The sequence below is a fragment of the Triturus cristatus genome, chromosome 1_1, assembly GCF_964204655.1.
Source record: "Triturus cristatus chromosome 1_1, aTriCri1.1, whole genome shotgun sequence".
Taxonomy (NCBI): Eukaryota; Metazoa; Chordata; class Amphibia; order Caudata; family Salamandridae; genus Triturus; species Triturus cristatus.
The window spans coordinates 82,595,260-82,621,928 of NC_140579.1; the positions used below are offsets into that span (position 1 = coordinate 82,595,260).

Sequence of the window (26,669 nt, forward strand, 5' to 3'; positions counted from 1 at the left end):
CAGCAGGGAGGCAGGGGAGTGAGGGATGCACGGGGTTCAGGTAGGTGGCATCAAGGGCAGCAGGGAGGCAGGGGAGTGAGGGATGCACGGGGTTCAGGTAGGTGGCATCAAGGGCAGCAGGGAGGCAGGGGAGTGAGGGATGCACGGGGTTCAGGTGTGAAGCATCAAGGGCAGCAGCGAGGCAGGGGAGTGAGGGATGCACGGGGTTCAGGTATGTGGCATCAGTGGCAGCAGGGAGGCAGGGGAGTGAGGGATGCACGGGGTTCAGGTATGTGGCATCAGTGGCAGCAGGGAGGCAGGGGAGTGAGGGATGCACGGGGTTCAGGTAGGTGGCATCAATGGCAGCAGGGAGGCAGGGGAGTGAGGGATGCATGGCGTTCAGGTAGGAGGCATGAAGGGCAGCAGGGAGGCAGGGGAGTGAGGGATGCACGGGGTTCAGGTAGGAGGCATCCATGGCAGCAGGGAGGCAGGGGAGTGAGGGATGCACGGGGTTCAGGTAGGTGGCATCAAGGGCAGCAGGGAGGCACAGGAGTTCAGAGAGGACACGGGCTGCCAGGGGCACTGGGTATGCACATGGTACAGAGATCCAACAATGGCAGAGGTGAAGTATGAAGGGCGTCGAGGAGGCACAGGGGGCAGCAGTGAGGCCTGGGCCCATAATCTAGGCAGAGGAGTGGAAGGGTGGTGAGACTGCACGGGGACCGGGACAGTTCCGATGGGAATCACAAGTGACCAACTACAAATACCTGGTACTGGATCCATTGACTGTCACGTGTGTTTCTGGAGATCCACTCGGCTGCTATGGTGACAGCGCCTGCCGAGACTGGAAGCGCTTATTGTTGCCACCTGGCATCTGTCGGTCTCAGTTGTCCTTTTTTTTTTTTAACAGTAAAGATGCCCCTTGTGTTCCCTGATGAGCATAGTGGTCCGTTGTTAGACATTCTTCTGTCAGGGTGGATTCAAGTAGCAACTTTTTGCAAGTCATCATTTGGAACTTTCACCGGGAAGGAGGTCTGAGGGCGAGAGGCAGCACAAGGGGGCGCATGCTAATAGGACCAGTGGATCCACAGGCAAAGCGGGTGAAGATCAGACGGAGAGGGGAGGGGGCAGCGGCGGAGAGCCAGAAGAAAAGAGAACGAATGTCAGAAACAAAATGGAAGGCTGAGTAGAGGGTTAGGGGCATAAGGCAACAGCTCAATCAGAGGTACAGGGACAGGGTAATGATATTAAAGAGCAATAGGTTCGGACGGAGGGTAACATACAGTTCTAATCTAGGCTGGCAACCAATTTAAACCGGGTGGTGGAGGGAGGGGGTGGACGGCTGTCAGATATTCAGGACAACTAGGAGCCGTCTAAATGATTTATATTGAGCCTGGATATACTAAAAATGAGACCCGGCCTTCCTGGACCGACGTTGGACACCCATGTCTTATCCAGCTACAGAGTAAAGCTGGTTGTATTCGAAAAAACAAAAAGCAGCGTTAGATTTTCAAGTCTGAAACCATTTTACAAGACTAAGGCGCAATGGTTTATAAGACCATATGGTTCCCCTCCCGTGCCAGTGGTTGTCTGCAAGCGAAGCTGCGCGTTCCCGTGGCAGAATTCAAATACGAGCATTCGGTAGCGATGGTGGCACAAAGAGGCCCCTGTGGGGGGATGCAGGCCATTTAAAGAGCTGCTAAATTACAGCGTGTCAAACTTGCAGGCTTCAGGAACTGAACTAATGATAGCTTTTAACCTAATGGTTTGTTAATCACATTGCATTTCGAAGCTGCTGTTTCTGGCGAGAATGTTTCCCCTATCGGTTTGTGAGACAATCTTTCAGGTTTTCCTAGTGCTTTGTTTTACCTCACTTTGAAGTTCTGTATCGGAGCACATTCCCTTACTAGCCACTATACCCAGATCCCCCCATTACATACCTGGAGTCTGTGGGGTTCACGGCATTAGCAGAGGGTCCTCTTAAAAAGTAAAAGAAAGGAGGACCTGAGAGTCATGGAGGGAGCGGAGCTGAAGACAGCCATGAGCTCTCAAATGACGCAGCTTCCTTTACCAAGGAGGCCATGCCATACAGCAATGGAGCGAAGTACTGTAGCTCGGGAAACCAATACTGTCTGTTGATCGGGTCCAGCTGCATCCTTCCCTGTGGCCTGCTGTGGAGAGACAAGCATGCAGGAACACGCCACAGCTCCCTCCGTGATCCGCCGGCCTAAAGGTCTTGGAAACTGACTGGTAGGGCAGGTGTTGTATCGGCTAACTCACCTTCACGAGACAGCTGACTTCGGCGCTGTGCCGCATCTGGGACTCAGCGAGCTCGCGCCTGCGGTGGCACCGCTCTTGCAGAGGGCAGCACGGACGGCTATCTCCGTGAAGGCCCAGAGCAGCTCCCATCAGTCACCGTACTGTGTAATGCACAGCACCCTTGGCGAGCCCATGACCCTTCTGCAGGCAAGAGACCTTGAGTCCTGTCAATGTCCGGAAGGCGAACGCGCAGGCCCTGACACACACCCGGTCCTACCAACTGCATATGATGGCGAGGCATGAAGACCAAAGTTTGCCCTGCTACATTTTAAATTTTTTTTCCGCCTTACCAGCCCGGCTGTGTGAGAAAAGCAAAGAGGACCGCGCTGCAGCCGGATCTCTTGTCTTTATGGGTGTTTGAAACACATGGCCCCATAAAGATAAGAACACTTTTACGATGGAGGAAAGCAGGCACGCCCGTCCAAGTGTGCCGTCTGAAAAAGCCAAAGTTACAAGTCATAAAAAGCTCTTTTCCAATGGCTGGCCACCGTTTAGCATAAACGATGACGCCAGCCAATGGAAAAGAGGGGCGGGGCTTAAAGCCCTTTACAGAAGTTACTCAAAATCATTAAATCTCGCCGAGCGAGCTGCGCATGTTCGCAGCCACGCCAGCCGAGACTTAAAAATGCAATCCTAGTTTTTAGGTCTCGGCTAGCGAAGGTGCTGCAGCGCGGTATGCAAAATCCCTCTTTTCGTTACAGATCATAGATCGCACAGACACACTCGATCACTACATTCGCTGGTGGGGCCCATAACACCAACACTCATCCTCTATTGATCTGTTTTCCTAAGAGGCGATTGTTCCGTTCGCTGTGATGGAAGGAAGTACCAACTTATTCCCAATGAGACTTTTCTTTATTCATTAAGGCCTAAGCCTCACCTTTTAGTACTCCTCCCATGGATAGGCCATGGATCAGCTTAGCTGCTGGTTAAAGTGATACTCAATCTACACTTTATTTACATAAATACACAATGACCCAACACAGTTCTTGTAGTTAATCATAAATCTTTATCTAATAATTGAAAATTGACTGTTAATTCAAGCAGCTGACCATCATATTTACCTAATCTGGCTAAAGTCGTCCTCTAAGTCAGAATCTTGGTCCTCAGTTCAATCTGTCAGAGTCTTTGGAAACAGCTGTCCTGCAGTGTCACCGTCGCCTCCGTCAGCATAACGTCTGGAAATTCAAAGATGTGACGATGAGCTCCGATCCTACCCTCTCTAATCTAGGATGATTTATAGTAAAATTACATTCCAAAAGTAACGAGTAGTATCTTTAAGTCATCTCTGATAGGTCGATGGACTCCGTGCCATCGCTTTCCCATGTGGAAAATGTTTCTTTTGAATGTAGTTCTTTTAAATCCCGGGAATAAGTATCTCCTTATTGTATTCAATAAATTTGGCATTCCTCCCAGGGTGTCCTTGGTGGGCACAGTCGGGTTAGGGTCACTGTTCGGTCACCACAGCTGCTGGCGACGCATGCACAGTCCACCCATAGACCTCTTCAATGAAGTCATCTTGTCAGCTAGGGATGTCAGCCATCTTGTGGCCACTCGAAATGGTCAACTTAAGCAAAGAGACACAAAAACGTAATTAATACATGGAAATGACTAATAAAATGTTATCCCCTTGCTAATACCCATATGTGTGTGTATTTATCTAGCAGAAGCAACACTTACTGCGGGTTATACTCACATTAATAAAGCACAAATCACAAATACATCACAGAAGCAACATATAATATGTAATTTTCTACTTATCTATGATCAATATGCGTACACGTTTTAGTTTACGTATTAATTTAGCCATGCAAATGCAATTCCCATGTGTATTCTTTATTTTAATAAGGTTGATTAGAAATACACCGCAAACCGGTTAATACAATTACTATTAATCAATTAATCTTATTCATATAACATGCGAAAATGGAGAGGGTATAGAAAAACATTTTTTTTGAATAAAAACTCGCTCCAGCAATCCCCCCTTTGGTGATTTTATCACCACAACGTCACTACATTTCTTTTACCCCTTTTACGGAAACTCAAAATGTATTCTTGCTCTTATTCATAATTCAGTTTCTTCTTCATCTCTTTTTGCCTTTTTATACATGCCTTCTTTCCACTCTTCTAAAGCTATTTCTTCTAAATCTCTATCTAGATCTTTTGCTTTCCTTTTCAGTTTTTCTCTTTTTATTTTATTCTCAGTTTTCTTGTTTTTACAACACATACAACCTAATCTTAATATTAGTAATATGAAAATCACACATGTTAGTGGAAATAATATTTTACCTATAAACTTACTACATACTTTAACTAAGAAATTCTTAATAGCAGCTATTTTCTTACCAATCTTTTCCCAAACACTTTCAACCTCCAGTGGTGCAATTTCATCATGCAATTCAGTAATATTCTTAATATAAATTTTCAGATCTTTGCTTTCGTCTGGAATGTAAGTGCAACAATGTTGAACTTTCAGCATTGCACAGACTCCACCCTCTTTTGCCAATAATATGTCAAGGGCAAGTCGATTTTGCATCACCATAGCACGCATGGAAACCATTTCAGTATCTACCAATATAAATCCTCCAGCGGTGCTTGTTGACAAGCGATCCACTACTGTTGATAATTTTCTAATTTTGTCTGCATTCAAAGATATTCCCACTGCTGGTATCAATGCTCCAAAGATATCACCTATAATCTCAGTCCAGGATTCTCTTTTACTACGTGTTAAATGATTACCTAAACTATGGACACCATCTTCTCCTCTGTCCATGTGAAAGATTTTTGGAAAAACCAGGCCTACGTAACATGTGCCATACCAATGGTCTGGCAAACGATAATATGCCCTGTTCCCACAGATAAAATATAGTCCAGGGAAAACTGGATCTCTTCCACCTTTAAATCCCCATCCACCCAAGATTCGGTATGTATCATGGCACTCACTATTACCTACGAAATAATTGTCATAAGCAGTTTGATTCCTTCTAATACACATTTTACCTTTCTGGGGCATGTCTAAAGCTATAGTTGGACTAGCTTCACCCTTCAAATGTTTTTCTTTTTCTATATCCCAAACTGTTTTCTCCCCTTTTCCTTCTGCGACTTTTCTTTGCCTTTTCAATCTTCTTTCTTCGACCATGTCTAAGAATGTCTTTTCTTCTTTCTTCAAACTACAAGTCAAATTGTTTCTAAAAATGTATTCTAATGTTAATTCTTTAGTTTCTAAGAAAAAATCACCTAATACCTTAGCTGGTTTCACCTTGTTTAGCTTGTTAATAGAAGGCACTTGTGCAAAAATGTTATCTACATCTGAAAAATAATATTCTAATCTACCTGTCTGATAAAATAACCAAGCTATTACACTACATGCTATTCCATACGTTGCTGGAAGGTGATGATAAGTCACTCCCTCTGACACAGATGCAGGTAACTGCATGCATACGTAGCAGTCCCTTACGTCCATGGTTTTTACATATTCATACAATAACTTTGAAAACACATTATTTGAAAAATCATTAATAGACCTATCTTTGTGCAAGTAATTATTATCTATTCTAGTCGGAACTACCTTTTGAATCTTCCCTACATTAGTAATGTTTTCAGTGTGTCCTTCTAGTGTATCTATAGTAACCTTGAAAGAAATAAGTAGAGCAAGTATACTCCACAGAAGCATTAATAATCCTGTACAACAACAACACATTTTACACCATCTTTTCATGAATGTACATCTACTTTTGCTATTATCTATGTTAGCCATCTTATTAATTTGCACTGTGTCTTTTGACTTAGCCTCTTTTACTTCACAACTAGTTTTCTATCCTTAGGCTCTAAGCCTCTACTTGGTTCTACCAGACTCTATCTTTTGACTCAATTGTTATTCTTTTCATCAGTAGTTTTCTGGAACGTCTCAATTTGGCATTTTATCGTTTTTTACTTCTTTCTGTTCATCCAAGTTCAGAATTTCCTGATCTTCCGTCTCTTCTTCTCCAATATCGGATAAGATGACTCAGGATTCCTGCTTCTTCTTCTTCAACCACTTTCAGTAAAGCCTCCTCTGGATTTCCTTGAGTATCTGCCTCTTCATCCTTTTCTGGCAGCGCCACGTACGTCTATTCCGGTGACTTATACTTCTGGTTAGGTTTCCTTGTTCTTTTATCCTCAGTTGTTTCTTCTTTCGACTTTTCTTGGCTTGTCACTTCATTCACCTGTTCAGCTCTCTGTGATTTTACTCGTGTCAGCCGATATCTCAATCTCTTTACTTTGTTTGGCCACACTTCATCCTTTTTAACTCTTTTCTGTTTGCTTTCTTTATTCTTTTCGTCTCTCCAAGCTCTTTTCCTTAGAACTCGACCTTCATGTATCTCATTTCCACTCTCTTCAGATTCTGTCTCAACTTGTCTTTCCTTTTCAACGACTTCTTTTTCCACCGTTAGTTTGGTTTTCCCTACTTCTGTCCCTCCTCGGGTCTCCGACACGCAATCTTCCTCCTGACTAATTGTCCCTTCACCTAACTGTGTGATGCAGTTCCCTACAACTCCTCGGGGGTCTTCCGCAATCTGTCCCTCTCTCTCTCTGTACCTGTCCCATGTTCACTTGAATTGGTTATTTCTGGTGGAATTTTCCTCAGCCTTTCATCTGAAACTTCTTTTTTCTGACTTTCTTTTACTGTCTCTTCATTAACTTTTCTCCTCTTCTTTCTGTGTTCTTTTTGAGGGCCTTGTGTTCCTTGTTCGTTTTCAGAATCTGAACTGATATCAGAAATCTGCAATCTTCTTCTCGGAGAGATACTTCTGGGGACCAAACTGTGATTTGGTTCTGTTTCCCCTCTTTCAGAGTTCTCTTGTGTTTTTGGCTCTTCGTTCTCCGATTCAGTACTTGACTCTGAATCGTCATAGTACTCTTTATCTTTGCTGTGCAGTGGATTTGGTATCCTCAAGGTATGACTGGCATGGATCCAGTTTTTCAATCCAGCACACTTCACAGCTGTTGTCGTGGTCAAAATGACTTGCCTTGGTTTTCCTCACCTTGGAACCAAACAGTTTCTTCTTCTGTGGACTTTTATCCTTACCCAGTCACCTGGGCTCAGATCATGGGCTGGCTTCCTTTCAAGGGTGGTGGCATCCGCTCCAACCTGATGAAACACAGAATGAACTGCAACAGCCAGGCCTTTACAGTATTCCAACACCATGTCATCAGTTATTGTCATCAGCTTTTTGACTGGTATAAACACATGCCTCATTGCTCGTCCCATAATTATTTCATTTGGACTTAACCCTGTAGTTCTGTCTGGTATTGCCCTGATTGTCATTAGTACGAGAGGCAAGACATCAGGCCATTTCATACCTGTGGCTAAACACATTTTTCCAATCCTATTTTTGATCGTACCATTCATCTGTTCAACCACACCAGAAGCCTCTGTTCGGTAGGCACAATGTAGTTTCTGTTGTACATTCAATGCTTCACTAATTAATCTTACAATCTCATTATGGAAATGTCCTCCTCTGTCTGATTCAAGGGTCACTGGGAACCCGAACCTGGGGATGAATTCTCTCAAAAGAAGCTTTGCCACTGTCATCCCATCATTTCTTCTAGTTGGAAATGCTTCCACCCACCTGGAGAATAGGCAGAATATGACCGGAACATACCTCAATCTGTTACATGGAGGCATCTCAATGAAGTCCACCTGCATTCTAGTGAAAGGACCTCCTTCTCGGACTATTGTTCCTAGACTCACAACTGTCTTCCTTCCAGGATTGTATTGCTGACATATTAGGCATCTTTGACATAGACTTTCTGCTACCTGTCTAAACTTGGGGTTGTACCAGGTCTGCTTAAAGGACCTGATCATAGCATCTCTCCCTATGTGTCCCTGGCCATAATACATCCGTGCCATGGTAGACATCATGCTATCAGGCATTACTGGTCTTCCATCTAGATAGACCCACACACGGTCCTTTTCTCTTGGTGCACACCCTGCTTTTATCCACTGTTTCATTTCCTCATCTCCTGACTCTTCCTGCAATTGCCTCACTTCTTCCCAAGTTCCCACAACGTTAGTAAACATTACTGAGCAAGAAAGCATTTCCTTTTCCTTTGCCCGATGGACAGAATTCTGATTCCGTGCACAATACTGTGCCATATCATTAGCATACCTGTTACCGGTAGTGATGTAATCACTACCCTGACCATGGGCAGCACATTTCACCACAGCTGATTGTTTAGGCAGCTGTATCGCCTCAATCAACTTTCCAACCACTTCAGCATTCATAATAGGGGTTCCACTTGAGGTCAGGAAACCTCTTTGTAGCTAAAGTTGGCCAAAATCATGGACAACCCCGAAGCCATACTGGCTGTCAGTTATCACAGTCACTCTCACACTCTTCCCAATCTTACATGCTTTAGTCAAAGCGACAAGTTCAGCTACTTGAGCTGACCTCACTCCTTTCAGGTAAGATGCTTCCATAACTGCTGCAACCGTACATACTGCATATGCTGCACTTAGTACTCCTCTCTGTATAGAGACCGCTCTATTGCGGAAAGAGGCATATTTAATTATGAAATTCGATAGCATCAACCAGGGTGTCAACTGCATAAGTGAGCTAAACAGAATCTAGAAGACTCATTAGCTGTAATTAAATATATGGTGCTGTTGTCAGCTTCTGGACTTGTATCTCTCTAATAAAGCATAAATGGGATCGATATCGATATGTTTGTAAATATAACCGACCTGTGATATTGAAAAATTTTACCTTGGGTAATTGGATTGAAACACATGACTTCAATAAACTACATCTCCCAGAAGTCAATACAAATGTAATTAGATCATCTCCTCCTGTGATTGGTCAGAAATGCATCATGTGACACTGATGCACCATCCCATGATGTGCTAATCAGCTCGGCGAGCTCCTAGCAGTAATGGAGACAGATCCCATTTGAAACCTTGAGCCTGAAATCTTGAGCTTGAAGCTTCTTTAGGTGAGCAAAATAGTTTGCATTTGAATTCAAGTGAGTTTAGCTAAAAAACGAGTTTTACAAATTCTTACACTTGTTTGCTCTTGCAGCCACGAACTACTTTTAAAGAGAGTGAAGGATCGCTATTTGTTACAACACTTCCTCTGTGGGACCACGTTTTTGGCCCCCCTTCTTGAGTGAGTAAATAACTTGTGCTTAGTTGTCACGTTTTAAACTTATTTAAACAGACACCGCGAATGTGCGTGTAACATTTCTCTTGCAGAATTAAAGATCTGCGGTTTAAAAACCGTCTTGGCCCCGCAATATTGAAAATCAGTTTGGCAACCACTGTGTGTTATACATTGCTGATGGTTACATGCAACCGGCATAATGCAGGTATGTGACCACCAACTTGTACAGATAGAAAAACAATTAGGCCTTTGGGAAGCGCCTTTTTTTAATAAAAATTCAAATTCTTTTTTTTCATCCCTCCCTTTTTTGTCACAATCAGTCTGTTCGTGAGAAAGATTAATCCAGCCCTGATGAGAGTGCGGCAATTGATTTAACCGGCACTCGAAACGCGTCGGCAGATAAAGGAATTCAACTCCTTGGTTAAATATTACAAGGCAGACAAAGGAATCTAACTTCTTGGTTAAATATCACAAATATACTCCCTTGTGTCCCTGACATGTAGGGGATTTGATTGATTCCAAATATAAGGGTGTTAGGTGTCCAATCTATCAATTTGTTTGACAACTTTGCATTTCGTATTGTTTATATAATGATTGTTTTTTGTTACATTAAATTTGATGGTTTCAATGTTTGACTATTATGAGTTTATTTATAATTGTATGTCAAAACACATTTTTCACGTTGTTCACTTTTATTGTGTAAATATCAATGTGGTATTTCGTGTAGTTTATTATGTGTTCTTTTTGTGATCAAAGATATTAATTTAAAAAATAAATAAAAGGCATAAATCATTGCTTGGATAAACGTATTAATTTTCGTTTATCTTACTTCATACGAATAAGTGTTGAAGTCACCAGAGGCATAGGTACATTTTTTTCTTATATAGCACTTAGTACTCCGTCATCTGTTCTCAAACATGACCCATCAACAAACAACAAGAAATCACTCTCTGGCAAAGGTACATCTTTTATATCTGGTCGTGGCTTCGTACAATACTCAAGCACATCCAAACAATCATGATCTGCTTCATCTCTCACTTCCACATTCTCAGCATCTGGTAACAAAGTTGCAGGATTCACATTCAAACACCTCACAAGACTCACATTTGTTGCACCTAAAATGACCTTTTCATACTTAGTCAGCCGACTATGTGTCATATACTGAGTACGACTCCTTGTTAAAAGGATCGCCACATCATGAGGTACAAACACTCTCAATGGATATCCCATCACAATTCCTTCACTCTGTTCCAGGCTTCGACATGTTGCCGCCACTGCCTTCAAACACCCAGGTAATGCTGCAGCTACTGGGTCAAGCATTGATGAGAAGTACGCAATTGGTCTCCTCAACCTTCCATGTTTTTGGATCAACACAGAGAGTGCACATCCATATCTCTCACTGCAATACAACTCAAACTCTTTCTCATAATCAGGCATGCCTAGTGCTGGTGCTTCACACAAACCCTCTTTCAATCGTTTGAATGCTGTCAATTCTTCTTTGTTCAGTTCCAGGGGATCTTTTACATCACTCCTGGTTAAACGCACCAAGGGCTTTGCAATCAGGGAAAAATTACTAATCCACTGACGGCAGTACCCTACCATTCCCAGAAACATCCTCACCTCTTTGAGTCATGGGGGCTCTCATTCCTTTTATGATTCTGATTCTGTCTATAGTTATTTTTCTCAATCCTTTCTCAATTTTATGTCCCAAATATTGTACTTCCTTCTTACAATACTGTAATTTTGCTGGTGACACTTTCAATCCTCCATCTGCCAAATGATTTAATAGTGCTATAGTGTCTACCTCACAAGCTTCACGTGTTTTTGACGCTACCAAAAGATAATCAATATACTGAACTAATACTGAACTCTCGGGCATTTGCAAGCTTTCTAATGACTTCTTCAACAATTGGTTGAATATCGAAGGGCTTTCTGTATACCCCTGTGGGATTCGGCACCATGCCAAAATCCTCTCTCCAAACCGAAATGCAAACATTTGCTGACTGTCATGATGTAATGGGATAGAAAAGAAAGCATGGCATAGATCAATTACTGTATACCATCCGCATCATGGGGAATCTGGTCCAAAATCACTGATGGATTTGGCACAATGGGACAGCATGACACAACAATTTTGTTTACTTTTCTCAAATCTTGTACTATCCTGAACTTCCCATTGGGCTTCTTCAGTCCCATTATCGGTGAATTACATGGACTACTCATTATCTCCCTCCATATACCTTGTTTACTCATTTTCTCAATTATTGGGGTTACTCCTTCAATTATCTCAGGTGTCAATTTATATTGAGGAATATTGGGATAGCTTTTTCCTTCCTTCACAGTTATTTTCACAGGATCTATATTTCTCATTAGTCCTACATCTTCTCCGGTAAAATCCCATACTTCCACCTTTACTGACTGCTTCAATTCTTTGGGTAATTCATCAGGGTTGAATATTGCATAAGTCTCAGTAACCTCATCTTCTCTGTTAGCTATGGTCATTTTATACAGTACATCCTCATCTGGTGTTTCAAATGCTATTCCATCTGGAGAACAGAATATAGTGCAATTCATTTTGCACAACAGGTCCCTACCTAATAAATTCACTGGACTGGTGTCGCACACAAACAAAGCGGTGCATCTCTATAAATTTCCCTATACTAACTTTTACTGGTTCTGTCAAAAATGTCTTTATCTGTCTGTTGGACACACCAACTACTTGGAATGTTTCATCCGAAAGAGGAAGATTCTTAACATCAGCTGATCTTACAGTTGATCAAGTAGCACCAGTGTCCACTAGGAAAGTAATTTTTTCATCATTAACCCTCTCATCTACAAATGGTCCTGTCTGGTCTACTTCTAGAGTTGCGCCAAGTACGCACTCTTCTTCGTCCCTTCGGCACCGTCAATCGCTTCCTTCTGACTCACTCTCATCGCTTTGCAGCCAGTACTGCGAAACAGCGCGAGCGCGTTGCGGTTTATTTACCTGTTCTTCATTGTAGAATCCCGATTCGTTACTATACTTCTGTGTGTTTCTGTTCTGCGGAAAAGGTGGTTTTGGCACCTGATTCTGTGAGGTAACCACCTGCTGCTGCTGCTGCAGTTGATCACTCACCTCATTCTGCACCTGTGGATTCAATGATGGATTTTCATTATTAGTACTTGGAGGAAACTTACACTCGGATTTCCAATGCCCTAACCTACCGCAATTGTGGCATGGAAACTTCTTTTTAGCTTCCTCTATATTACCTTTCCCCTTTCCTGGGCCAAATCTCGGTTTAATTCCTGGGTTATTTGCTTGTTCAACTAGCTGAGCTTCTTGTCTTTCAGCCACTTTCACCTGTGCCCACATTGCTTTTTCTTTTAATTATCGCTGTTTTGACTCAATTTCATCACTAAAATATTTAGCATGTCTTAATACTTCATCTATTTTCTTATTTTACCAATCTACTGTATGTTGTTTTATCATATCACCAATATCCGGACGTAATCCATATACAAATCTGTATACAAAATGACTCAAAACCTTATCACTCAGGTTCTCATCTCCACTGAACTGTTTAAAAGCCAAGATCAACCTCTCATAGTATGCATGTACTGACTCCTTACTTACTTGATGTGTTTGGTCAATTTTTACCCAATCTGTCTCTTTGGGGGGTACTTTATTTTTCAAAAATACCGTAACCTGGTCATATTTCTTCATTACCTCTGGGTCGGGAGCTCCGGTCTTAGGATCCCTAGGGTATTCCTGATTTGGCCAATTTATCATTAATTTACATTCTGTCCACAAATCTGCTGGCACTATTATATCAAATAGGCTATTCAGATCTATCCATAATACTTTGGATAATTTTACAAATCTGTCTACTTGCCTGTACCACTCAACGGGCTTTTTGCGCAGTCGAGGAAAGTCATTCGTAAACGACAAAATGTCCTGTCTTGTCCAGGGGACATGTACATATCCCCCCTCCTGGAATTTCTCTCATGTGATATTCAGCTACTACCCTTTCTTTCTCCCTAACAGGGAAAGCCGAAACTGTCTTTTCTGAGGCATCACTACGCTTTCTATACCACTTACTTCTCCATTTATCCACATCTCCCCATTTTCTCAATAAAATGATTATGGCCTTGATCTGTCCTATCTGTCCTGTGGTGTTCAGATTTTAAATGTCCCTTTCAGTAAAATCAACTCGATAGGGTTTCTGTAAAGCTTTTACCTTATCAATCTCTATACCCATTTCATTTGCAATTTCTCCTAATCTTTCATGTAGATTTTTTGCTCTCCATGTCACACTCTTACATAGGAATAACAATTCCTCATCCTGATAATTTTTCAATTTTTCTACAGGTATAGTCCCTACAATTAATTCTTTCAATACCATCAGTAATTTTGCCACATCTATTGACTGGGAGTCTTGTTTCTGTAACCCTCTTAACCATTCACTTAGTTCTTCACTGAAGGTCCTACTGGGTTTTCTACACTACTCTGTTCTGAAATTCTCTGGGGTTCCAATAATGTTTCTACTGTCGTTCTATTCTTTTTAACATAATTCTGATTTATAAATGGATTATTTGAAACGCTTGGTTCAAACATAGTTACTGTATGTCCCCACGGATTCTCAATTTGACTCCGTTCTGAACTGTCAACTAAATTATGGTTCCGATAAGGTACCGTCGAGCAATGTTCGCTATCCTTTTGCTTCTCAAAAATGAGCATTACTGGACCTATAATCACAGGAACTGTTACAGCCTCTAAATTCTTGGTTAATTGTCTTATTTTCTCTGTCAATTTTAGAGTTGTTTTGGCCAATTCTGCTGAATTTTCACTATTTATTCTATTCTCCGACCTCTTTTCTGCTTCTCTAATGGAATTCCTCCTTCCTAAATCTGGTGACATATCTCAGTTTTGATAATTCCTAATGTTTCTCTTATTGGGGCACTTGGTGTCAATATTTCTGGGTCTGGTCGGTACGGTGGTGGATTTTTATAAAACACATCATCCAGCACATCATCATCTGATTCATTCAATCCATAACCTCTTCATTCCACATTCTTTCTTTTCTCCACACTTTTTCTTCCTTCATTCTCTCCTTCTGCTCTCACAGGAAACATACCCCCAGTCATACTTGCATCCCGCCACCATTTCATTCGATCAGCATGCGTTTCATGTCAATATGATCTGCCAAACAGATATCTAAAATTTCTACCACTTCTTTGTTTTTCTCGTTCATGCATTTCGTCTTCCCATTCCGTCAATGCCTCAAACTGCATCGGTCTAGGTCTTGGTTCTAAATACATCATCTTCTCCCGTAGGTTCCTTAAAACAGCCAAATTAAAGGAACCATGCTCTGGAAATGCCAGAACTCCATCGTCCTGGGTGTATTTTACCGAGTTGTCTAGCCAAATACAAGTATGGTACCCATATTATGCAATCATCAAGGATGCGGGGGGTTTCGATGGAGGAATTAACTGTCCTTCCCTAGTCTTGACCTGTTTGTCTTGCTTAAACCACTTTTTCACTTTACCAAACCACGACTTCTTCTTTTCTTGTGATTGGTAATAATTTTTTTTTTTTGGTGTCCGTGTATCGCTAGTCTCTCTACAACTGTACCGCTATTCTGTCCACTCACAGCGCGACTCACACTAACGCACCAATCAGGAGCGTCTACGTCACTCTGTCAGTCCTCTAATCCCAGCGCAACTTACACTAACGCACCAATCAGGAGCGTTTTCGTCACCCTGTATCTCTCCACTCCTAGCGCGGCTTTACACTAACGCACCAATCCGGAGCGTTTTACAGTTCTGACCGACTGTCCAATCCCAGCGCGGTCGTTCTGACATCAGCAGCCGCTGCGACAGCTCTGCTTCTGTCTACCCCTCCTTTACAAGTCCGCTCAGTGAACTTTCTATTGCAACTTTTTAACAATTCTATTAGTAACAGCACAAAAACATCTCCATTGTCCGCTTCGCTAACCAAAGAACAGCAATAGACCTTTCTCACGAGAATTCCGTCTTTCCCGAGAGCAGCGCTTACCTCTGCCCTACTACGGAATCGTTACTTCCGTTGATAAAGTAGCACATCCCTCTACCATACCCTTCTAACAAGCATTAGCTAACTGTTTCTCTAGTATTTAAGAAATAAATCCAGAGTTTCACAATCAACCCAAATGCCATTTCGTTCACGCACTTTCACACTAGAAAATGTAGCACATTCACACAGAATCCTGTCTTTCTCGAGAACAGCGAACAGTCTGTCCTACTACAGAATTATGACATACGTTAACAAAGCAGCGCTTACCTCTACTTTGTCCTTCTAACAAACTCAGAATACCTGCTACCTTTTCAGTGATAAGCGTTATCGGTATTCCATTTGGACCAAAATTTCACAGGTAACCTTTGCTATCATACACACTTCTTTTACACAGAAAATATTTCTAGTGGTAACACACGACGATGCTACCGAATCGAACCCAAACAATGCGACGTGCAACTTCAATCATTACAAGTTTCCCCAGTGTACCTACAGGGCAACAACAATTCCGTCTTTCCCGAGAGCAGCGCTTACCTCTGCTCTACTACGGAACTGTTACAAACTTCCGACTCCCTACATCCCAGAAGCAGTGCAAACAACATATAACTCGACGCGACTCAACATAGAGTGTTAGTACATAAATCAATACTAATCAATAATCAACATCAATAAGCTATTTACAAGCAATGATCACCAAACCAAAAGAGTGGCTAACCATAACTCTGCTACCAGGAAAAACTGCTGCAGCGCGGAATGCAAAATCCCTTTTTTCGTTACAGATCATAGATCGCACAGACACACTCGATCACTACATTCGCTGGTGGGGCACATAACACCAACACTCATCCTCTATTGATCTGTTTTCCTAAGAGGCGATTGTTCCGTTCGCTGTGATGGAAGGAAGTACCAATTTATTCCCAATGAGACTTTTCTTTATTCATTAAGGCCTAAGCTTCACCTTTTAGTACACCTCCCATGGATAAGCCATGGATCAGCTTAGCTGCTGGTTAAAGTGATACTCAATCTACACTTTATTTACATAAATACACAATTTCATAATAACGACCCAACACAGTTCTTGTAATTAATCATAAATCTTTATCTAATAATTGAAAATTGACTGTTAATTCAAGCAGCTGACCATCATATTTACCTAATCTGGCTAAAGTCGTCCTCTAAATCAGAATCTTGGTCCTCAGTCCAATCTGTCAGAGTCTTTGGAAACAGCTGTCCTGCAGTGTCACCGTCCTCTCCGTCAGCATAACGTCTGGAAATTCAAAGATGTGACGATGAGCTCCGATCCTACCCTCTCTAATCTAGGCTGTTTTATACTAAAATTACATTCCAAAAGTAACGAGTAGTCTCTTTAGGTCATCTCTGATTGGTCGATGGACTTCGTGCCATCGCTTTCCCATGTGGAAAATGTTTCTTTTGAATGTAGTTCTTTTAAATCCCGGGAATAAGTATCTTCTTATTGTATTCAATAAATTTGGCTTTCCTCCCAGGGTGTCCTTGGTGGGCACAGTCGGGTTAGGGTCACTGTTCGGTCACCACAGCTGCTGGCGACGCATGCGCAGTCCACCCATAGACCTCTTCAATAAAGTCATCTTGTCAGCTAGGGATGTCCGCCATCTTGTGGCCACTCGAAATGGTCAACTTAAGCAAAGAGACACAAAAACGTAATTAATACATGGAAATGACTAATAAAATGTTATCCCCTTGCTAATACCCATATGTGTGTGTATTTATCCAGCAGAAGCAACACTTACTGCGGGTTATACTCACATTAATAAAGCACAAATCACAAATACATCACAGAAGCAACATATAATATGTAATTTTCTACTTATCTATGATCAATATGCGTACACGTTTTAGTTTACGTATTAATTTAGCCATGCAAATGCAATTCCCACGTGTATTCTTTATTTTAATAAGGTTGATTAGAAATACACCGCAAACCGGTTAATACAATTGCTATTAATCAATTAATCTTATTAATATAACATGCGAAAATGGAGAGGGTATAGAAAAATTTTTTTTTAGAATAAAAACCCGCTCCAGCAATCCCCCCTTTGGTGATTTTATCACCACAACGTCACTACATTTCTTTTACCCCTTTTGCGAGCTTTTAATACGAAACCGGGGTAGGAGGGTGGCATCTTCCTTGAATGTATTAGACCGATGGCACCATTGCTAAGCAACTGCTCCAGATAATAATGCAGTAGACCCCACACCGAAACGGCCAACCAGTGCCCTGCCAAAACAGAGGGACTAATTCCTCGTAGATGCAGAAATCTGGGAATGATGAAGTGGGGATTTATTGAAGAAAAAAAACAGGAAAAATGTATTTGCTCATTACCTATCGCACCAGCTGCCTTGGCTATATTCTACGCATGAGCTGCCGACCAGTAAGTGTGTTCGGCAATCCATTGACTTCCGTCCTCTGAACACAGTTCCAATAAACAACTAGAACGCTAAATGGGCTTTTGGTAAACGAGTAGCGGCCGCCATGCTGCAGGACAAAACAGATTTCCCAATTCCTTCCATTCAAGACATTGGAGAGGCTGAGTTAGTCTTAAAAAATCGCTCGTCGCTAGTCCTGTCAGAAACAGAAGCTGGGGAGACAAGAAGCGTTTTGTCATGCGTCGTACATTTTAAAATCGATTTTAGTTTCCAGTTTCCTCGCATTTTCAAACTAAGGAATTCATTAGTCTTTTCTTTCAAGTTTACAGTTTATATAGCGCGAACTTGGCCCAAAAACACCACATCGATTTACATGAGCATCTAATTACATTACACACGATCAGCCGACATTGGAAGATGTGATTTGCCCAAAATCACATGGGTTGAACTGACGCCATGACTTGAATCTGAATCACTAGCCCCAAAGTTGGCAGCTGTGGTCATTAGGTCCAGGGGTTTAAGTGGGATGAAAAATCTGGGGCGTCTCTCATAGCGGCGTGGCCAATGTAAGTAAGGGCGTGGCTTAAAACACATAAACTAAAAATCTTTGCTTAGCATAGTGTGCCGCCCCATTGGTATTTTGCTGCTTCTGTCATCGCATCCACAGATATAATACTGTTCTTGTTTTATGGAGAATGTCCTTGACATTTTCTTACTACTAAGTACATATCTGATGGCAGCAGCTAACAGACCTCTGTGTGGTTTACTTTGCAATATATCCAACCCCAGGTTCTGCTTGCACAGATGTATCCTCAGAGACCTTGAAAGACACTCTTTTGAATTGTAAGGATGCCGCTCCTCTGAAATCAACAGGGTAGATTGCATCCCTCCCTCACTCACCAAGTGGAGAGGCCTGGGCCAGATGAAGTGTCTTTGAACTCGCTGAACAAGGTCAGAACTGTCAGTGTCTCTCACAACAGACTTGTGCACGATGTTTCTGTTGTTTTCGCGCGGCCTTTATTACCTAGGATGATCACTAAGTGTATTTTTCTAAGACTGTATACTTATGATTGATGTTTAATGTTCTTCCTAGAGAGAGATCGAAGTTTTGTCTAGTGGAAGTTTTGACTCTTGGAAAGGGTTAATGTGCCTGCAGCAAAGAACATGTACCATGCAGATCACAAAGTGCACATAATGTAAATGGGTCAGTGGGCTACTGCGTGTGTGTGTGTGTGTAGGTGGCTCTATTTGTGTGTGGGTTGCTCTATGTGAGTGGCTCTGTGGGTGGCTCTGTGTGTGTTGGTGGCTTTGTGTGTGGGTGAAAATGCAATAGGTCTCGCATTTGAGAGTGATTAAGCTATTGGCATTGTAAATAACAATGCCGTTTCTTTAAATGTTTTAAAAACAGAAACATAAACAAAAATAATGTCATGAGCAATGCCAATAGCTCTAACTTTAACTATGCAGAGACCGTTGCATTGTAAATGCGTGTTTAATTTTTAACTCCTCACACACTAATTTTGTGGTTCAGCTGGGGAGCAGTATTCTTTTAGATTACCCGGTGTATACCATTTTTTAGATTCCTGAACTAGAAACCACTTTTTGCAACCTCAAGGCCATCATTTCAATTTGAAACTATTGAAGTGAATGGGAGTGACCTTGAAGGTCTTTACCTAGGGCTTGCCGAATGGCCTCTAATTGACAGCAGCTCTGCTTTAGACCTGCGAGATGTACCAAGAAACATTGTGTTTGTCTGCTGTACAAAAACAGATAATATTGGTTTTGATTTCTGTATGGTATGAGTTTCTATTGGTAATCGGGTCAGCAAATCTGTGGCATGATGAATCAAGGTGACGTGGATATTGCTTGCATTTCTTGCAGAAATATCAGTACCTTACTTTGCCTCTATTGCTGCAATTAAAAGCTAGCATTTTAACCTTTTGCAAGGGACCTCGTCCCATTCCCGTGCTTGCGCTTCGCGTATTCCTTCTGTTGGCAGGATGCAGAGGTGAACTCCTTCTCCACTCTTCTTGGGGTTTCCCTCTGATTTGTCGTTCCGCCCCTCACCAGCCCAACCCTGTATTTGTGACCCAAGTTCAATTTTGGAGTGGCTTAAAAATTGCATTTCTATTTCACACTGCCCATTGCAGACTTTCTTTAAGCTGCGTTTATGGGTTCTTTTTATTTTTACAACCAGAACAATGGTTCCCTCAGAGGAAGCAGTAAGCCTGTGCATTCTAGGCAAAAACACATATGCAATCTTCAAACATTGAAAAAAGGTATTTAATACCTATTGACAGTTATCCAGTATAACAATATAGCAAGTAGGTGCTCCAAAAAAACGGTGCAGGCTTCCCTCAGTCTGCAATGGGCAGTGTGAAAGAGAAATGCCATTTTTAAGCCACTCCAAAATTGAACTTGGCTCACAAATACAGGGTTGGGCTGGTGAGGGGCGGAACGACAAAACCGAGGGAAACCCCAAGAAGAGTGGAGAAGGAGTTCACCTCTGCATCCTGCCAACAGAAGGAATACGCGAAGCACACGCACGGGAATGGGACGAGGTCCCTTGCAAAAGGTTAAAATGATAGCATCTGTTGGAAAAGTGTTTTCAAATCCAGACTGTAGGACAAAACTACACTTGTTAAGACAATTTGTGGCTCTGGCACTGATGGAGCACACTGGCCTAAGATTGTAAGTAATGATTTCTCGCTATACTGGCCCTCTATGCACGCTGCCATATTACACTACAGAAAATGTGATCTTTAACATTTATCATGTTATCCTAGTGACCGAGGGGAACCGGAAGTACGAAAGTTTACAGAAACGGATAATGTTGACTTAATGTCCTCTTAGTTAAAGAAGCCAGGACTCCAACTTACAGGACAAGTTAAACGAACTATAGGTCATGTCAGTTAAAAGTAACATGGAAATGTGTTGCTGCGTCAACGTTTTGATGCATTACAAATAATTTCCAATGGGGTCTTCAACAGGGACATTGAGGTATCGGCGTCTCACCCTGGGTCATGTGATCAAGCATGGAGCAGGGTAAAAAGTCTCCTGAACCCACTTGTGATCACAAATGTTCCATCTGCTTTGGTAAGTGCTGATGCATGCAGACGCCACCTCTCGATGCGTTACATGTCGACACATAACATACATGAGACCAAGGACGAAGCGAATGAAGGAACAGCGCTCACCCCAGTACCTCTGGAGTTTTCTTCTCATCGATACTGAAGTTGAATTTCGGATTATTCAAACAAACTACAGTCTTTGAAACGTTGAATTCTTCCCTCTGAGCTCAGTTTTATCGTTCACAATACTTTCCAGTTCTACCTGAGAAGTGATTTTTTTTTTTCTTCTTCTTCGGAAGGTTCCTTTCAGTCGCTTTTCTTTTATACTGCATGGGTTGGGTCGGCAGACTCCTCGTTTCTTATTCCGCCACCAGTATTTGTGGATAGTGTACTTGTCTCGAGGCCTAGAGAATTTCTTGTTTAGAATCTGGCTGTGATGAAACCTGTCACCCCCTCCCTGTGAGTTGTAATGCCGCATCCAGTACAATAGGATGAATAGAACTAGAAAGGGCGGGGCTCAGAAAATGACACTTGGAGGAGAGGGATCAGATGCTTCAAGATCAGGTGTGATAGGAGCAGGCCTTTGTACTTCACTTGTAGGAAATAAAATCTGTAATTTCACTTGTGATGTTCAGTGCTCATTTGTGAGGTAAATCAGACAGCCCCAGCCTATTTTCTTTTCATTATTTACCTCTAGTGACTAGAAGTCAGCTAGAGCGATTACCTCACTGTCGGCTGATACTGAAAGTGCTGTGACACAGGAGATAACCGATAATATGCCATAATAGCCACTTCCCCTGACGTTACTGGATGCCTTAGCCAAACTAATGAGGGGTGTGACGCCACAGCTGATGCTATTCGTATTTCGTATTGCAGAGACCCCTAACTCCTTCACTAAGCGAAGTGAAAAACCCTCCATTTAAAGAGACCCTCCATCCTAAAAATGCTAAGGTGAACTTGGACTTTGTAGAGTACGTAGGACTATGAGCTGGCGGTGTCTGAGGGGCTACAAAGGGAAGGTGAAATATCCTATAGACACAAGTCCAATGTCGCATTAATTTGTCATATTGTCGTAGTGCTAACCGGGCCAAATCGTCTCCGTGCTGCACAGATTAACATACATCATTTTACAGTATGACGTTTTTACTCTTACCTGAAATGGTTATAGGTCTGACCTCTTGCCAGACGAGCTTCGGGCTGAGATAGTGTTCTGTATAAAACATCTCTGGGCCGCCAGCCATGAGATAGAGGTGCTTTCAAAATTCTCATTCTTTCAGAGGTAGTTTTGTCTTCAGCTTTGTTGCATAGGGGTGGCTTTATGGGCGAAGTCCACTAATTGTAAATGGAAGACTTCCCCCCCCCCCCCACTTACCCCCCCCACTTCTTCCTGTGGAATGACTAAGGAAGAGTTCACTGTTGAGACCGGTACATCACTTAAGGGGACCCACCGAGGACTTAAGCTGCCACTAGAACTCAAATGCTATTTTGCCATCTCTCATGTAAGTTACAGCTGTGGACATTCCAGATACCGTGTGTTTTACAAAGTCCATTGATATCTTACTCTGTTAAAAGGTATGAATGATGTGGTGTTTCTATTTCATTTAGGTATACATTGAGAGAAAACAATACTGCAAGGAATGGAGGAAAAGAAAAAGGATGGTAATTGCTTTATTTTATTTTATCCTAGCTATAAACCTGTTATGAACTACTATCATGTATTCTCAATAGTGAATTGGGTGATTTAAAGTCGGAGGTTATTTTGTCCTGTACATACTCTGAGATCATACTTTGCCAATATAGGTTCACACTTCAATAATAAATTGAGCAATATTGAACTGTAAACTTTGTTTTAGGCCACTGATTTATTTGATGCGATACTTGAAGGATATCCCAAAAGCAAGAAGCAGTTTTTTGTGAGTAACCATCTTAATATACCTTCATAATTCTATTGTGTTTTTTTAATTTTTATATTGAGCTTAGAACAGACTTGACTGTATTGACCAAACAAAGCTATCAGATCACAATCATTTGAGACAATGAGAAATTTGCGGAAAGCTTTGAGGCTGTACAAAGGTAGCATCACATGGGTCTTGAACCTGAGAAACCAGCAGATGGTCTGAACATTAACAGTTTAATTGAAACATGTCTACTCATTGCTACAGTACTTTCAGCTGGGGAAATGGATCAGAGAATCTTGGTGACTGAAGCCAAGACCCAGGGATCCTCGCGTGTCTTGTGACCATGGAGCGAAATACTGCAGTTATTCCATGTGCCAAATCTATCTGAAATTCATCACCCAGAAATGGACTTTACAGGGTTTCAAATATGCACCAGCGTGGAAGTGCAGGATTCTAGGACATTTGAGAAAAGGGGCTGCTTTCCCCGCTCTACCTAGTGTTTAAGCAGCTAGAGTACATTTTTGGGAGGTAAGAGTGTCACCTACACCTGAATTCTGATTAATGTATCACCTTTCTTGATACCCAATGCATACTACATTCATTTTCAAATGCCATAGGTCAATTTCCTGCTGAGTCATCATCTATTTTCAGAATAACTATAAATGTTGTGTTGCTCTGTGTCCAGTAGAGTCTTTGGTTCACAGCGTTGCTACTTTCATTGTTCGGCCTTAAGTACAAAATATTAAGGGTAGAAACCTCATTGTTATACCTTTCTTCCAATTTAATATTTACTATTATTCAACATCTCAATAAAAGAATTCCCAAGACAATCTACACTGACACGTTTCTGAACTCATATTCTTGTCTAGTTGCACACTTACTGTAGGTGGGGACAAAAGAGTTATAAAACCTGTAGCGAAACCAGAAAGCTGTACAGTAATGGAAGAGGGAACAGGAATAGGAAATATTTACCACTGCTTTAAAAGGATAAAGGAAAGAAATGGCCCTCTCAACTTCTTTAGAAAGACAAGAAGAGCGAATTCAGCACAACAAACCTTTTGTCAATACTGCTAGTTAGGAAAACAGACTTCTTTTTTGCATAGCACTATTTTTCGAACAAACCCCAGAAGTTTTTGCCCTGTTTGTCTTATTTCTCAGACCACTCGAGTAATTCACAAACCGTGGGAATTGTTAGTCTCAAACATGTAGAGAACGAAAGCAAGGCCTGGATTTCATTTGAGTAAAACAGTTATGAATGTCAGAAAAGGGCTTGCATTTCTAAAGCGAAGCAGTTGAGCAAATACAGGCCAGTTTAAAGATTAGATTAAAAACCCTGCCAACTTGAGCAAATTCTTTCTCTGTATCAAGTGCAGTGGAAACCACAAAAAGGTACATTCTATTAGTAACGGATTTAACCTAGGATTTATCCAAAGGTAAGCTTACATTTATAAGCTGCTCTTCATGTTAATAAGGTTGAGTTAAGAATGCCTCCAGTTTAGTTTACAGGAGGTATACAAAACATTTGTTTTCTTTTTAAGATTGCCTCAGACATACCAATCTTAATTTGCCTGTAGAATAGGATTAATCTGGGGCTCCAAGAAAGTTTTCGAATTGTTTTTGTATTGGGATAAAGTACACTTGGCCATATATATTCAGATTTTGCAGTTCAGTCAACAGTCTCATCGAACGAGACACAAGATGGAGTTCTCTCAGTATGTTACTGAACTCTGAGGTGATTCACTGTAGCCTTCTACCCTATGGCAGAATGCATTCTATTCCTATTAATACATGGTCTCGCCATCTCTGAGGCAGTAAGGGATTAATTATTTGTTTCAATGAAAAACAAAAAAGACCCTTGTGGTTGGTTTGATGCAAAGTGTTCCCGGGCCTACTCCAACCTGAAAAGGGAACTACCCAGGGTACCCAAAAATGTTGAACATATAAGGAGGGTAAGAGGGGAATATAGAGTGGCCCTCAGATAACGAAAAGCCACAGTGAGAAATGAGGCCTGGGAATCCCTCCATGAAGCATCCTTAAGGGGTGATAGTGCGGCTTTCTGGAGGGTGATAAAAACACCCTTTCTGAATTCTAGTGAGGGGCCGTCTGTAGAGGTCGGTATAGCCGAGAACCAGTGGATTGACTACTTCTCGAGGGTGTACAATGTTAATGGAAATACTGTTACCACCCTCGAGAGTATTCATGGGGAAATTGTTATCAATCCTGAGACTATGTATTCTGAGCTTAGGTTTACACTGGAGGAGGTAACCCGTGCGCTTGATATGAGCTCAGGGGGTAAGGCCCCGGGCCCGGATGGGGTCCCCATAGATCTTTTTATATTCAACACAACTATGGGGACCAATTATTACCCAGGTTTTAAATGCTAGCTGCCTCGCCCCCTTTCCAACTACATGGGTGAAATCTACCATCGTTCCAATTTTTAAAAAGGGGGACCGTCAGGATCTGAAGTGTTATAGACCTATTTCTTTATTGGATACTCTGACGTAGCTGGACGCATAATACTGGAACGTCAAAGCGAATGGGCTGAGGAAAATAACATCCTGGCCGATATACAATATGGTTTTCGGGATGGACAGTGGAGCAGAGTCTTAATTTATCTATTTTAGTGGGAAAGTACACGAGAGTGAAAAAAGATAGATTGTTCTTGGCATTTGTCGATCTCCCCGCTGCCTTTGATTCTGTGAGACATGAGGATTTGTGGGCTATCCTAGAACAGCTAGGGGTAGATACACAAATAATACTCTCTCAGAGGCCTATACTATGATGCTAAGGCGCAAGTACGTTTTGGCATAGGTGGAGAACGCACGGCCCCATTTCCAATTAGAGAGGGTGTCAGGCAAGGCTGTGTCCTGGCACCCTTCCTTTTTAGTCTTTATATTAATGGTTTATGTGAAGCATTGATTAAAGACAATCACTACTTCCCACAAATAGCCGCACGCCCCATTCCCGCACTTCTCTATGCAGATGATGCAGTTTTAATGTCCCGCACCCAAGGAGGTCTACAACGGGTTTTACTAAGTTTATGGGGCAACTGGATCTTAAGGTGAATATCTCTAAGACTTACATTATGAGATGTGGGCCCGGGAGTCACATATGAAGGGACATGTTCCTGGATGGTCAGAAAATAGAGCATACTATAAGCTTTGCATACCTAGGAATATTATTTGATCGTAATGATTCGTGGACACAAGCCATTAAGACGAAAAAACGTATAATGGCTAGATCAATGATGTCCCTCACAAACTTTGCAAGGAAATTAGGGAGAAGACCACCACGGGAACTTATACAAATTTACAAAGCAAAATGCGTCTCTGCGGCCATGTATGGAGCTGCAGTTTGGGGCTTCGCGGAGACTCAGTCGCTCCAAATGGTGGAGAACATCTTTTTGATATACATCTTAGCTGTCCCGAGTAGCACGTCTGCATACGTCTCCCACTCAGAGCTAGGTCTGCCATTTATCTCAGACCTGATAAAAATGGAGCCTATCCTCCTATGGCACAGAATATGGTCTAAACCTGAGACAAAGCTAAATCGGGATGTTTTAGTAGATAGTTTAAAACTTGAAGGAGCGCTACTGATACCATGGCTGAGATTTAATAGAAATTTCATGTCTGATCTTGGCCATTTGGAGTATTACAATAACCCGAGCTCCATGCAGTCGATCAGTAGAAAGGAATTAAAAAAGCAGGGACTACTTCATCTGAACTCAATTAGACTGGCAAGCAAGAGCTCAAATCCCACTGTACAGTATAATCAATTGATTTTATCTTCTTTTAATATGCAGTCTTACTTACTGTTTGTACCT

General features: G+C 41.9%; 1 protein-coding gene across 5 annotated transcripts in view; it reads left to right on the forward strand.

The window, feature by feature from the left end:
- Positions 1 to 26,669, forward strand: part of LOC146869515 (homologous-pairing protein 2 homolog) — a 139,871-nt gene that overhangs the window by 111,541 nt on the left and 1,661 nt on the right. For all 5 annotated transcript variants that reach the window (XR_014961067.1, XR_014961069.1, XM_085603493.1 and 2 more), the window contains 2 exons: positions 22,554 to 22,607; positions 22,802 to 22,861. Coding sequence is in view for 3 of the 5 variants with exons in the window: in XM_085603493.1 (XP_085459619.1) it covers positions 22,554 to 22,607; positions 22,802 to 22,861 (114 nt within the window). In the remaining 2 variants the exon portion in view is untranslated. The remainder of the gene's footprint in view (positions 1 to 22,553; positions 22,608 to 22,801; positions 22,862 to 26,669) is intronic.